The sequence below is a fragment of the Electrophorus electricus genome, chromosome 3 (assembly GCF_041902795.1).
Source record: "Electrophorus electricus isolate QZ-2024a chromosome 3, ASM4190279v1, whole genome shotgun sequence".
In the NCBI taxonomy this organism is placed as follows: Eukaryota; Metazoa; Chordata; class Actinopteri; order Gymnotiformes; family Gymnotidae; genus Electrophorus; species Electrophorus electricus.
The window spans coordinates 10,191,601-10,206,321 of NC_137499.1; the positions used below are offsets into that span (position 1 = coordinate 10,191,601).

At 41.3% G+C, this 14,721-nt stretch overlaps 1 protein-coding gene across 1 annotated transcript; it reads right to left on the reverse strand.

Annotated features, from left to right (window-relative positions):
• Positions 1 to 60: 60 nt before the first annotated feature.
• Positions 61 to 14,543, reverse strand: evc2 (EvC ciliary complex subunit 2). Its single transcript, XM_035526442.2, has 20 exons — positions 14,403 to 14,543; positions 13,685 to 13,745; positions 12,667 to 12,757; positions 12,315 to 12,380; positions 11,774 to 11,908; positions 9,652 to 9,800; positions 9,147 to 9,447; positions 8,011 to 8,247; positions 7,641 to 7,816; positions 6,259 to 6,418; positions 5,983 to 6,144; positions 5,508 to 5,779; positions 5,172 to 5,418; positions 4,869 to 5,009; positions 4,073 to 4,288; positions 1,731 to 1,936; positions 1,471 to 1,558; positions 1,246 to 1,385; positions 1,010 to 1,114; positions 61 to 655 (listed from the first exon to the last, which is right to left on the reverse strand). The coding sequence occupies exons 3-20, from the start codon at positions 12,745 to 12,747 to the stop codon at positions 235 to 237; spliced, it is 3,303 nt and encodes a 1,100-aa protein (XP_035382335.1). The 5' UTR covers positions 12,748 to 12,757; positions 13,685 to 13,745; positions 14,403 to 14,543; the 3' UTR covers positions 61 to 234.
• Between the last annotated feature and the right edge of the window lie 178 nt (positions 14,544 to 14,721).

Consider the following 14,721-nt stretch of genomic DNA (forward strand, 5'->3'; position numbering starts at 1 on the left):
CTGCCAAAAACAACTACAATGGGATCTTCACCAAATTAATTTATACATCACCAGTCTCTCTATTTTTATCAACTCAAATATTTATTTTCCCTCCTCTTGGAAGCTGTTAATACCTCTATACTATAGAAAGTAATTTATACCAAGTGCAATGAGTACAAGCAACACATACGATTTCAGTGTTTACAAAAAAACAAAACAAAACGCCCTCCATCTATTTGTCTCTCTCACACTCTCTCAATGCCTCTCTTCCTTCTCCTCCTCCTTCTCTTGTGTCTGCTCCTGTGGAACCACAGTCCCCTTTTTAAACTTGAGGAAGCTTCTTTTTTTCTTGTTACTGTAGTCTGAGGTCAGGAAAGGGGGTAAAGAGTGTGTATGTTCCTGGTTTCCTGGTGGATTGTAGCGAAAAATAAACAGTCTCTCTCCAGACACTGGACTTTCAATGGCAACACCCATGTCTTCAGCTGGTGCAGACTCTTTATATATCTCTGCTCTAGCCTCTCCCGTCACACAGAGGGGATCAGAGGTAACTTCCTCCCTTGCTGCATCACAGATAGGGACAGGCTTTTGTTTGTTTGTAGAATCTAGAACCTTCTGACTGCCTTTAGAACCTTCAGCAGAACTGGAGAACAGAAGGGTCTGTTTCTTCTTCAGGATTCTACAGGACCATAACACAAATGAAACCTTTTAAACAAAGAAAACAGCTTAATCTCTTCAATAATAACCACTATTATACAAATGCAATGCCACTGTTATACAAGCAATTTACAGGTTAGTGTATGTAAAAGTAAGTGTGACTTTTGCCCCTAGTCAGTACACCTGGTGAAGGGCACAGGGTCACCATCTCTCACTTACATCTCAAAGATCTGCATATCATAAAGCCTTTTAATATAAACCCTGACCCAAAGACTGACACACATAATTACATTTTAAATCTCTTCCTCTCTCTCTCAAACACACACACACACCCGTAAGTGTTTTCAAAGATTGAGATATTCTATGCTGAACTGACCGGCCTATCTGTCTATCTGTGTGCTGAGTCCAGGATGACAAGTGTCTCCTCATGATGTCTTTCCGCAGTCTGTCCACCAGCTCTCTGCAGGGTTCCACTGTTTGCCTATAAATAGAGCCATCACAAAATTATCCACATTCTACACATAAAAAATGCACATCCACACATATTGCAGAATACCTAACAAACATTTTCCAGTAAAACTTTGACTTCTTAAGAGTGTGTGTATGTTTCACCCTGCTGTAGGATTGAGTGCATCTATGAGTGACTGAAGGTCTCCTTCCGGTAGTGTAGGTAGCAGGAGGCGCAGCAGCTCCTGGAGAGCCATAACTGACACCCCACTGAGCTTCACCAACACTGCAGCCAGAGCCAGATCCTACAGCCACACCCCCACACCAAGCAAAAACACTCAGCACATCTCATACAAACAGTGTTGGGTTGGGGTTGTGTAAAGGTATCACCTGGTCACAGTGTGTATAAAGTGGCTTCAGCTCCAGCTGATCTCTTAGGTCCTCCATCACTTGCTGCCTCCTGATCTCCTCCATCAGCCTATAAACACACACAAACACACACACACACAAACACACACACACACAAACATCACAATCTCACACTTTACTGAGAGTAGCAGCAAAATGTAGTATATTTATCACAGATTGCAACCTGAAATAATCACATCTGTATTAACTCATGACCAAGGGACTAAACTGTTTGTTGTCACCTTTCAGTTAGCGTGCGTGTGAGCTGTTGCCTCTTGCACAGAGCCTCCTGCAGACTCGTAGCCATCTTGCCTTCTTTATTCACCCTAAACAACTCTATATCAATCCCATCAGCAGCAGCCAAGATTTTATCAGAACTACACTCATATGCTAACTCCTTCCATTCAGCTTCCTCCTTCTGTAGATGAAGCTCTGCCTCCTCCAAAGCCTTAACATAGAGAGAAAAAAATGTAGTTCTGTTGGTAAACAGGTTATGAAGACTGGACAGGTTTACACCTAGAGTCTTATCTACAGACCTGATGATACATTATAATTTACGAAGGTCATGTTTTGTGGCAGAACCGTAGACTGTTGCAGAGGTAATGATGAACACTGTGTAGATCTTCTCCAGATTGTTAGGGGGTAATGATGAATGAACACTGTGTAGAAAGCCTTCACAGTAAGGTCAATATTGTAGTTCCCATAAACTTGAAGAACTCCACAGCAACTACTGCTTTGTCTAGCATGGTGATGTGGTGGAGGTGAGGAGCTATAGTCCACCATCATCGTCACTGTTTTTGGTGTTTTCAAGTACAAGACCACCCATTACACAGAATTATCACTGTTTCGATGAGTCCAAGTGCATTTCTAAAGTCTGTAGTGACTACAGCAGTGAGGAAAGGCCACAATCCTTGTTTCAACTGTTTGCGTAGCCAGTATGAACTTTCCCTGTCTCCTATGTTGTGTCCTACCTGTGAGAAAGTTGGTAATCGCTGGTAGGGGGATGCATTGACACTGAGATTGGCACATTTGCAATTGCAGTGTAAGGTGTTGAAGGATGAAATACAGACCTACTGAGCCAATATGCAAAATCAAGGGAGGTGTAATATACTTCAGGTGTGCTCAGGTGTCTCTCAAAAGATTTCATGACCACAGAGGTTATGGAAATGGCAGAGGTTATGACAACATTATTGTGCCCCGTGATAGTCTTCTTTCTGGCAGATATTACTGTAAAGCATTTCAAACAGGAAGGAACTTCATATGACTCTGGTGATATACTGAAACTTTGCATAAAGATGCCTTTGCATAAAGTTGCCTTTTGGGCTTCTAACACTAGTGCATACATTGTCAGACAGGACAGTGAAACAACCTTTGATCCTGGACTTTGTGTCCCCAGAAGAGTCAACACACATCCTCTTTGCAGATTTTAAGCGTGGATTGAGAAGCAGTGAGAGTAGAGGGGGGCAAGTGCTGATGTTTTAATGACTGTCTAAACTGAGTATGAATTTGAGTTGTTGGGATGTGTGATCCTGGCCTTTTCAAACCTGCAATATGTATTTAGTGCTTCTGCTAGAGATACAGAGGTTTTAGAGCTGCTAATTCCTGCAGACTTTTCTGTGGATGAGAATATTTGGTTAATTGTGTACATTGTCCTGTCTACATTTTTGTATTTCTCCTCTTTAGCCCTTCCTCCTCTTCACCATTCTGAATTTAGCAGTGAAGTTCTTGTGGGAATACAGGTATATATACAAAACCAGGTATAAGATGTTACAGTGTCAGTATACCATCCCGATTGTTAGATGCATTAAAGACACTCCAATCAGTATATTCCAGCAGATCTGTAGTTCATTGTTGGCCTCGGTAGTCCACAGCTCCACAGTTTTGACCATAGGTTGGCAGATTTTATTTTCTGCTTATAGCTTGGCAGAAGGTGAGCTAGGCAGTGATCAGACAGGATGCACAGGAAACAGAGCAAAACAGTGTAACAATGATCATGCATTTCTTTTATTTGTGGGGCAGGTTATTACCTGCCTGTTTTTAGGTCATTTATGATAAAGATTGGCTCTATTAATGTCCCCCAAAACAACATAAAAATAATCAGTGGGTTTGTCCTCTGCTCTGATAAACAGCTCAGCAAGAACCACATGTGCCTCATGCAAACAGACTTGGAGAAGAATCTACACTCCAACCGAAATGACAGGAAAATTCCCTCTGGAATTAAAAAGGTTTGGTTTATAAAAATGGATTTGAGATTTAAGTAGCATGATTTAATTAAACACTGTGACATCTGTAGATCAACCTTTGTTTATATAAAAACAGGCTCTGGATTTCTGTGGCACAGTCCTATATGTGGAAGGGAAAACAAGGGAGATTTAATGCACTTTCTAGACCAGATTTTCTGAGCCAGATTTCAGTGAAACAAAGTGTAGCAAAGTGCAGGAGAAAAGTCACCATTTCTCCTGATAAGGTTTAGCATCTCATCCATTTTATTGCACAGTGAGTATGCTGCAGATACTCCATGTATCTGCTCCTCAGCTTGTGTGTAAGTGCGCGTGTGTGTGTTCTCAAGCGTTCCTGAACTCACCAGGCTCTGTGCGTGTATGGTGTTTGTGAGCTCCTGTTCTGCAGGTGTGTGTCGGAGGTGCTGTAGCAGCAGGGACTGGAGCTCCAACAGGGCTGAGTGTGTTTCGAGAACTCTGCTTCTCCTCTCTCCTCTCTCCCACTGCAGAGCAACCACAGCCTCTGCCACACCCTGCTCACACTCATACACCTTCTGCTCCTGAGCCTCACAGTCATACACCTGGCAGAGAGAAGATGAATCACCTTTTATTCATTTTTGATGACATTTTGGCAATACTGTAACTAGATGGACCCCTCAATAAAACCTACAAACTGACAAAGGCAGAATGGCAGAGAAACATAAAAAAATATAAAGAGGAAAAAAGACTGAAGAAGGAGAAATGGATCATTTGTTAAGGTCCTTCGAATCATACCTGTATATCCACACTGCATGAGAATGTGTGCATCTGTGCAGAAGGCATGACTCCGTTAGTGTGCGTGTTTGAGTGTTGTATGTTAAATAAACGTATGCTTGTGTTTTATGCGACTCGTCTCCGCATCCTGCCTAAAACCTCCCAACGTTACAGTGACATGGTTGTAGTAGTGGTATGATTATGACATGGTTGTGGTAGTAGCCAGTGGCATGGTTGTTTGTGTTATACTAGCACAGGTGTAATAGACAGAGAAGTGTTTGTACATATTACACTGGTTAGAGAGTGGTCCACCACACAGAAATATACAACAAGTGATCCCAAGGCTTTTCTATGGCAGTTTGTAAAATATCTCTGCTTTGAATCTCTTCCCTCCTTCCTTCTCATCACCTCCTCCACAGATGTGTTCCTCCCTCTCTCCTGCTGATGTAAGTATATCCTCTCCTCCACACTTCTGATGAAGCTCTGCAGTTCTGCTACTCTGGCACCCATACTGGCATCCATGATGCACTCTCCAGAGTTCAGCTCATTCTGCAGAGACACAATGACAAAGACAGAAGAGTGTGGTGTGTGTGTGTGTGTTTGTTTTCATGTTTGTTCTAATGTGATCCACAGGAGAACAACAATCATCAATCGCATTTTACCACAGCTGAGTATCTGAAGGGGGCACGGAAAAGAAAAGAGGATTCTTACCTTTGTCTCTTTAAGGGTCACAGAGGTGTTTCCAGGGTCTGCGTCAGGACTGCTTTTGGTTTTAGGGTCAGAGCAACGCTGACTGTGCTGAGTGATGGGACTGGTAAGTGAGGTGTATAGTCTGGCCCGTGAAAGAGCATGTGGCAGAACCAGACAACGATCCAGACGACACACATGTTTCACAAACTGAAGCCTCACACGCAGGAGGTCTCTTTCCGACATTGCAGGCTGAAATGCACACACACTTCTACAGGAGAGAAAAGAATGTCAAGTGCAGCACACACACAGATATGGCTTTTTTACACACAAGTGGTGAGTGTTAGTGCAGCAGTTGACCTGTAGAAGTGCCTTAGTCTCTCCCTTAGCACTCTCTGCTGCTGCAGTTCCTGCTTCCTGTGCTGCTGGATGGCGCTCCGAGAGGCTCGCAGTGATTCCGCTGAGGCCTTCTCCTGCACACCCAGCCACTCCTGGGCTTCTGCCAGAACTTCAGCTCCCAGCTCCCTGTGGAGGAGCCAGTGCGGCACACCCAATGCATGCAGGGCCTGCACCACAGCATGTGCCACTGTCTTCAGCTCTGCTTCTGCCCCCTGCAGGACACGCAGCAGCAACTACAGGGCATGAGAGCAAAATGGGGCAGGTTAATGCTGGAGCACCAATTCTTACTACTGCTGCACTTAGGGGGAGCTCATTACTACACTAGAATTTTTTTATGCAGTATGAAATCTTTATCAGTGTAGTAACACCCAATTGCATGTGCAGATGTGTGCAACGATTGACCTTATGTATGTTTAATAAGTGCGTGTATGTTTACCTTGCGAATATCTGTTGCCGCCTCTTGGTCCAGGTGTGTGATGAGTTCTGAGAGCTGTGTGCTGTGGGCAGAGAGGAGTATCTGCCACCGCAGAAGATACTGGTCCACCTGCCCCCCTCCAACACACACCAGCTCCTGCTGTTCACGCTTCTGCTCAGACAGCTACACACACACACACACACATTCACACACAAACACGTACAAGTGATGAACACAAAATGAAGACAAAAGATATTGTAATGTGTAAAACCACAGCTCTTAATAAGAAGCGCTCACCATCTCTAATATGGATGCCCGTCTCTTTTTGATGATTTCACAGTGCATGGCACTGCGTTCCCTGTTTAATGTGTCTTCTAAAGATTGTTTCACCTGAAGCAGCTCCAGATGAGCAGGCTCCAACTGCTCTGAACACTGTTCATCAGAAAGACCACCCTCCCTACACACACATACACACACACAGTTTTAGTTTCATAACTGCACACTACAACATTACAGCTATGTTCGAGTAAAGCATAACAGTCAATAATGCAGCAAGACAGCATAGTATATGGTTCTGTTGACAGTTGTAGATTGCAGAACAACATTTCCCTCAGAGTCAAACAGGGTCCAATACTGGAGTTCATTAGTTAGTATCATATTTAGCAGGAATATAAAACAAAGAAATACAAAAAAGGAAGAAATATATCAACCTATACGTGTATGTATATGTGTGTGTGTGTGTGTGTGTGTGTGTGTGTGTGTGTGTGTGTGTGTGTGTGTGTGTGTGCACCTAAATCTACCATTTGAATCATTAAGAACTTCAAGGAGAGAGGTTCAATTGCAGTGAAGAAGGCTTCAGGGCACCCAAGAAAGTCAAGCAAGCATCAGGACTGTCTCCTAAAGAGGATGCAGCTCTGGAATCGGGTCACCACCAGTGCAGAGCTTGCTCAGAAAAGGCAGAAAGCTGGTATGAGTGCATCTGCACTCACAGTAAGGAGAAGGCTTTTGGAGGATGGCTTAGTGTCAAGAATGGCAGCAAAGAAGCCACTTCTCTCCAAGAAAAACATTAAGGACAGACGGGACATTCTGCAGGAAGTATAGGGATTGGACTGCAGAGAACTGGGGTAAAGTTATTTTCTCTGATGAAGCCCCCTTCACACTGTTTGAGACTTTTGGACAAATGAGCGCTACCATGAGTCCTATGTCATGCCAACAGTGAGGCATCCTAAGATGGGTTGCTTCTCATCCAAGGGAGTGGGTTTGAGCAATCTTTTCCTAATAACACTGCCAAGAATATATAGATAGATAGATAGATAGATAGATAGATAGATAGATAGATAGATAGATAGATAGATAGATAGATAGATAGATAGATAGATAGATAGATAGATAGATAGATAGATAGATAGATAGATAGATAGATAGATAGATAGATAGATAGATAGATAGATAGATAGATCTGTATCATACATCCATAATCATACATTTTTATCTTTAGACTAGAGTGGGGTGGGGGCATGAGGGGTTACCCCTCATGAGTTTTAGGGATTTTTAAATTACCTCAGTCGCAGGTCATTTAAATATCCATAAAGCACCATGTACTCCTCTGAATTAGCACACTGCAGTGACAGAGAAAAAGAAAGAAAACAGGCTAAAGAATAAGAGGAGGGATTTTGTACCTGCAGATCTCAGTGAACCAGCTGTCAATGTGCTGGGAGGAAGTCCTAAACAAGTCCCACAACAGTGCTTGCAGGCCATGCAAACCCTGCAACAGGAACTTCCGAAGCGCATGACGTTCCCTCAACACCGCCCTCTGATTGGCCACAAACAAATCAAGTACTTCCTCTAGCTGGTCCTACAGGCAGAGCAGGGGAATTGTTCACACTCACTGGGATCCATCTCATGGGTGTGGGGCTTCATTTTATCTAGTCTTTTCCATCTTATATTACATTCATTATTTATATACCTGTAGGAAGTTTTAATGGTAGTTACTAGATTAGATTCAGTTCCTGCTTTAGCTGGAGAGGGTAGCTCAGGTTGTTAGCTCACCTGGCAGGTGTAGTAGCAGTGCAGCAGCTGGTTGGCTGTGTCCTCTTCCAGCTCACCAGCACTGGCAGCTTCCTGGAGCTCCTCACTGAAAATGGCATGCAGCTCAACTCTCCTACGGAGGGCTGTGTGTCTCTGAGCCTGTGCACATGCATGCTCATGCCTCGTCAGCAGCCCTTGCTGGAGTCTCTGCTGTTCCATCTTCTGTAGCCTCTCTAACAGCACTGTGCACTCCGGCACCTGTTGTGTGTAAACGCAGGCATGCACACATGCACAAGAAGGCACACACACACACATAGGGTCAGTGCATGGATGTTCCTGGTAGGATGAGTCTAAAGATGTTTTGCACTTGGAGCAGTCATCAGCATTAACATCATAGTCTCCAAACTATCAAGCTTTGTTCTTTTGAATGACCCGAGGTATGTTGGAGGGCTGAGTATAAATAAATGATAAATAAATGAAAAGCTTTATGTTTTTAGATAAATCAGCATATCGGTGTTTGTGTACAGGAGTAAAGCAAGCTCTTTACTACAGCACATTCATTTTATTCCCTCTCTTCTATGGATATATATGTATCTCAGCATTCTACACTCTTACTCAAAAGTTAAAATGTGGTTCGAGTTGCAGTTGTGGCGTGTGTTAGGAGTGGATAAGGTCCTGAGGACTTCACTGCATTCTCATTTGAAGGGATGACTGGTCCTTCCAACCCTCATCGTTATTGTAAGAGTCAGGGTTGTCCCTTTTAAATTCACATTCAGGAAGGATATCTGCTCTTGTTTTTGCTGACTCCAGGGCTCCATTTTTCATTTACCCAGCTCATAGCTGACAGAAAATGCTTTCTAGATAGTGCTGATGTCCTCTCTATTGATCAATTGTATCTGCAAATAAACTATTTTCTCCAATAACCTACATTGCTTGTTTATGTTTTTGCAAAGTTCCTGAGAATCTGCAGTCTAACACTGTACAACAGTGAGCCATTGTTAGGATCAATGGTTCTTAAGTTCTTCATGACAGGATTCAGGCATGTTAAGCACAAAAACACAATCACGGGCAGTCCATGGAGTGGAACTGAGATTCAGTGCTGCAAATCTAATGACCTGAAGTGGTCTAAAAGAGTATTTTTGCATTGCATGTGTTACCTGTTGCTCTGCATGCTGTAATCTCACTGCATGTGCTTTTTCTGCGGTGTGTGTGAGACGCAGGGTCTCCATCTCCTGTTGCGTTTCCATGGTGCACTGAGCAGCAAGTATAGCCATTTGAGTCACTTGCTCCTCCTGTAGTTTGCCCTCCATGCCAACCACCTGCCCGAGGAGCACTGTAACCACACGCCGCCCCGCCACATTCACTCCACCCAGCAACACCCCAAACACACCCTTCACTATCTGCACCCTAATGCCTTCAACTGCTAAAGCCTCTCGCAACAGTGTGGTCATTTCCAAACTGGGACCAAGAGACAAAGAAACAAAAGAGGGGAAAAAAGAGAAAAAGAAAATCAAGTTAATAAACTGTATTACTATTTGTATTTGTGATTACAAAAAAATCTTTCTGCCTGCTAGTGATCTTATACAAGTATTGTGCAAAAGGAATGCTTGGAATAGATATAAGAGGTTAAAAGGGGGTCAAAGGCATGCGTTAGATTATCACTTGTCCAGTGCTTGAAACACATTCTGTGGGTCGTCCAATGCCATGATGTCAATGATTTTATCTTCAAATGCAGCGTCTTCATTTGCTGACACAATGATGTTGGAATCACCCTCCTCTAGCTCCATCCCTTTACCAAGGCCCCTCCTCCTCTGAAAGACAGAAATGAGGAGTGTCATCAACACCATCCATGATCATAGAAGTGTGTGTGTGTGTGTGTGTGTGTGTGTGTGTGAGAGAGAGAAAGAGAGAAAGAGAGAGAGAGAGAATAGGGATATTAAATATACAGCAAATTTTCAACTAAAAAAAAGAAAAATATGATTTTATGGCAACTAAACTAACACTATGGGCATGGTCCTAATATTCTGAGGAAAACTGTTGATTGATAGACTGCTGTCAAAGACATATGTTACTCAAGCAAAGGTGAATATAATGGCACAAGGAGAGAGAACTGGGTTAGCCAAATGTATGAACTTATTATTGCAGATCATTCTGATTTTCTGACAATCGCAGATTTCTATATTTTCCATCCGAATGAAAAGGAAACTATAGGCTTAGACATAAACAGACATAAACTCTGTGGATAGTGAGAATTGCATGGGACTGCAAAACAATAGTTACAAACATATTAAGATGTTCCTTACATGTGCCAAGACAGGGATTATATAAAGGGCTAGCTAATTTTCCCCCTCTCCTTAACTTGACATAAGAATAGATAAACCACCTTGGAGGTTATTACATGGTAGGATTTTCATTGGGGTTATTGGACATCCTCCTTCTTTGGTGTTCTTTGATGTTTTGTCTTAGTTCTCATAATTAAGAATATGTGACCTCCAGAAAGCTCAGCAGTGAGATCTAATGTCTCAAACTCACTTCCTCCAAACCATGGCCACCACAGTGGCTAACGCAGTATCAAGCCCCACTGGCAAAATAACATTGACTACCATAGACTACCTTTTAGTTTAGGTAATTTACATTAATATTAGGCCCCTCTATATTACATTGGCAGTGAGAAATCCTGGCAAAATAAACTGGTCATTTAATGGGCTTTGGAAAGATATTCAATGCACATAAAACAACTTGTGCTTTGTGTGAATAAGGGTCTCAGCTAAAGAGTGGAAGAGAGAAGGATATAATCTAGCAGTGTTTATTAGATGGAAATATGGAGTTTAGTGATGTTTTTAATGTGACCCTAAAATAACTATGTGGAGTCAAAAATGACACCAAAATTCCTAACCTGGGTGATAGAGGACATGATCAAATAGCCAAAGTATAAGATGGAAGATAGTAGCACTGTCAATACTGGCCAAAAATGTTGCTTATTATTCGTTCTAAAAAATCTCATAGATTCAAACCATTTAAAAAATATTCCATTGTGTCCATAGGCGCTCAAACCAATACAATGAAAAACATAATTAGCTACTTGTACAGGTATATTTATTTCAACATAAACATGCCTTTTTACTTTTCCTTTTACTGGGGAATTACAGTGTATAAGGCTTGTCTCTAGCCTTCAATATCTGAAGCACAGTAGCATACACTTTTATATTTTTGTTTAAATAAATTTAAGGCACACAATTCTGAGAAATGTGACAGTGTTAAATAAGTGCTATTAGAAATTGAAAAGTAGGCTACTTGTACTGTTGACACTAGAACTCCCAAAACGCAAGCTAACAAGCATACAAAATGCTAGTAGACATCAGGCCATACTCCTTTGGGTTCATACTTTCAGGATGTGCCCTCGGGTTGCTAGCAATGGAATGGTAGGATAACTATAACTTACATACAACTTTATATACCATTTTCTGCCATCGTTACCACACAGCTGTTTGTTCATTTCAGCTTGACCTACATTTAATTTTCAATTAAGGAAAGTGATCAATGCTATGCGACTCCTGTCCGTCATGCAGTGTATTCAGTGCAGAGGCTGAGGCCCAAACGCAGAGACTCATGAGGCAGCCAGCCACTTTAGTGCTGCTTTTTCACCCACAATCAAATATCTAGGGTTTATTTTAAACAATTTGATATACAATAGAATTCTTTTGCAGTACTAATTTATGGACAATATGGTCAGAAAAACTTTTTGAATTTACTGAAATAATCTGAGAGAGAGAGAAAGACAGACCCTGTGATGAGAGGAGTGTTTGTGCCATTTGTTGTAGAGGTAGCTAGCGGTAAACAGCATGAGGGAGAGCAGCAAGGTGGAAGCCAGAAACCCTCCAAAGAACCCAGCAAAGTGTACCACATGGTGTGCATAAACCTGAGAAAATAAATAAGGAAAATAACGCATTCACATTCTCACACACATCTGACTGATGACCTTCGATGACATGAGCATCTAATAGTCCTATTGACAAAGTTCCACTGAGGCTCCACAACTGTGCATTAAAGCAGATAGTGACATGATATGTTATCTTCTAATGTTTATAAAGATATTTAAAAAAGCAGAACTACGTGAGCCGAGTTTTAACAAACAGTTTTTTCATGCAAGTGTTAATAGTACATCTGAAAATGTTTAGAAATCTCCAAAGGAAATACTGAATTTGATTTCTCTTCCTGTGTCTTTCGCAGAAGATTATGTGCTGGGTAAAGTGCCAAAGTATTAGTACCAGACTGCTTCTGGTTGTACTGGTGAGTGTGGATGATGGGTGTGGGCAAGTCTGCACCTTTTCAGTAGTGTTCAGTCTCAGAGTGAAGTTTGCCACTACAGGTTCAAATAAACTTATGTCATTCTAGAGAAATAAAATGATATTCCAGTCACATTATTCAATATTAAAAACCTTCAGAAATGGCATTCAACTTTGTTACATAAAGATAAAATATCTGGTATTAAATAGTACCAATATAATCATGAACTACTTTTGTAACTAAACTACAAACAGCTTGGCATGAATGGGTAGTGTGCATGGTCAGTTTGAGTGTCTGTGGTTAGTTTGTGTGGTTAATCCATTTGTGGTTAATGTATGTGTGTGTGGTTAGCATCTGTGTGTGGTCAGCATATCTGTGTGTAGTTTTTACCTCAGACGTTTTGGAGAAACCGTGGAAGGCCGGTAGAGGCAGAACCTCATTTCTGTTAACTTTTACACTTGCCATATACATTTCTACACAACTGGATCCAATTAAACACACAAACAATTAATACACACAATTATAAGTATACTTGGTATAATTATACCTAGCATATCCAACACAAAATAACTTTCAAATAACCCAAAATATTATATATATGTGTATGTATATATGTGTGTGTGTGTGTGTGTGTGTGTGTGTGTGTGTGTGTGTGTAACTTTTTTGTTCAGAATGTTCTGTAGAATATGTATTGACCACCACATTTATAATGCAAAGATACTGTTTACATTAAATAAATATCCAGGAGACAGAAGTGGATAAGCTCGTGAGTTAGCTTCCATTTTGTTGTACCTCAGTTATATTAGTTATGACTGTTACATTATGAATGAATGAAATTATGTTTATATAGCACCCTTCAAGGAACCCAAGGTTGCTTTACAATCAACAGCTGTTTTGTTAATGAGTTAGTCCCCTTTTATACTGTCACTATAATAACTTAAGTTACCTACTTGTTTTAATATGGCTAGGAAAGTGCAAATACAGTCCAATACACTTTCAAGACTGCTGATGTGTATCACAGAACTCTGGCTATTGCATTTGTGATTATGTGTGTCTGCTTGTATTTGTGCAGTGAATCTTTAGTAAAAGTATGAGGTGCTTAATTAGGCTGTTTGTCTGTGATAAATGTCTGAGGCAGCAGTATGTGTGCAGCTATAGTTCCCTTCTGCAGCATCAAGCAGTATTATATGTCAAGTTTTTTAAAATACTAAATAAAAAGAAATAAAGAGATTTATAGTAGTCTGCAACATCATAAACATAGTTTTACCAAGCAAACTGACTGCACAGACTGGTTCCTTAACTAGCGGCCTATTGCTTGGTTAGCTGTAGCCTCGGATCCTTCAGCCCTGAATGACCCAAATCATTGTCAGCGTGCAGGAACAGTGAAAAGCACTACTATAACACATACCCACAGCGTTATCCTACAGCGTTTTACTTCACTCTCCAGGTTGCTCCATTCTCGGTATATCCTGTGTTTCAGACAGACATAACATGTGTGAGGGTTTTTTTTTTTAAGAGTTGTGTTTGTATATTATTTCTCGCTCTCTCTCTTATATATCCACACACACGTAGTTATAAACAGTGCACAGGTACAACAGATTCTCTGGGCGCATTTACTGCTGTCACACGAGGATGAATCTTGAACAACAAAGCACATTTGCATTTTAAGTACTGACAGTCATCCGCAAAACAGAATATATTATGTTGCTGTTCATAAAGCGTTCCACGCAACCGTTGCGCATTGGTTTCCGTGATGTCCGCACGAGAGTTCACGTAGGGAGCAAAAGAGCCACTTTTGATTGTTTGTGACGTTTTTCTCTAGCTGGTAGTGCTTCTTAAGCGTTACTTCGTTTTTGTTCTGAGGAACTGATGTTTTGATTTAATGTCCGCGTGTGATGTCGACATTATGGCGGTAATCAGATAATCTACGAAAGTTGCCCGTGGACAATAGTACAACTCGAGCTATAAACAGTATGATTTAAAAATTATGCGCTTTAAAATTATGACAGCCGTGCGAGGGAAACACATTAACATTTGCAAAAAATACACAGTAACAATTCAACAAGACCACACGTTTGTTTATCATAATGTCAAATATTGTAAGGTAATATAAGTTGTAGGCCTACTGGATGATGCATTTAACCTCGTTGTCTTAGTTCATCGCGATCTAAAGGAAAAATATCAGAATCTGATCAAAACGTCGGTGCACAGAAGCTTTCATAAATACAATCAGAACTTTCTCTGGGAAAAAAAAACGTTTCGTTGGAAAACGGGGTGGAGTCTTGCACCCAAGTTTTCCTAATTTTTTCAACTTTAGGGACACTGTAGGAGAATCCGCCTCTATATGAATACTATTGGCTTTTCTTTCAGTGCGTCACGCGCGATGCGAATGTTATTGGTCAACTTCCCTTTCTGTGAAAAAGAGTTCCGTAGCAGCGACGAATT

Bases quoted from the DNA above. Each gene is read 5' to 3' on its own strand.
- evc2 (XM_035526442.2), bottom strand. From the start codon at position 12,747: ATGTATATGGCAAGTGTAAAAGTTAACAGAAATGAGGTTCTGCCTCTA. The intron at 6,145-6,258 runs GTGAGCGCTTCT...GTGTGTGTGTAG, and splicing joins GGGCATCCATATTAGAGATG to CTGTCTGAGCAGAAGCGTGA. The intron at 5,419-5,507 runs GTCAACTGCTGC...TCTCTCCTGTAG, and splicing joins AGACTAAGGCACTTCTACAG to AAGTGTGTGTGCATTTCAGC.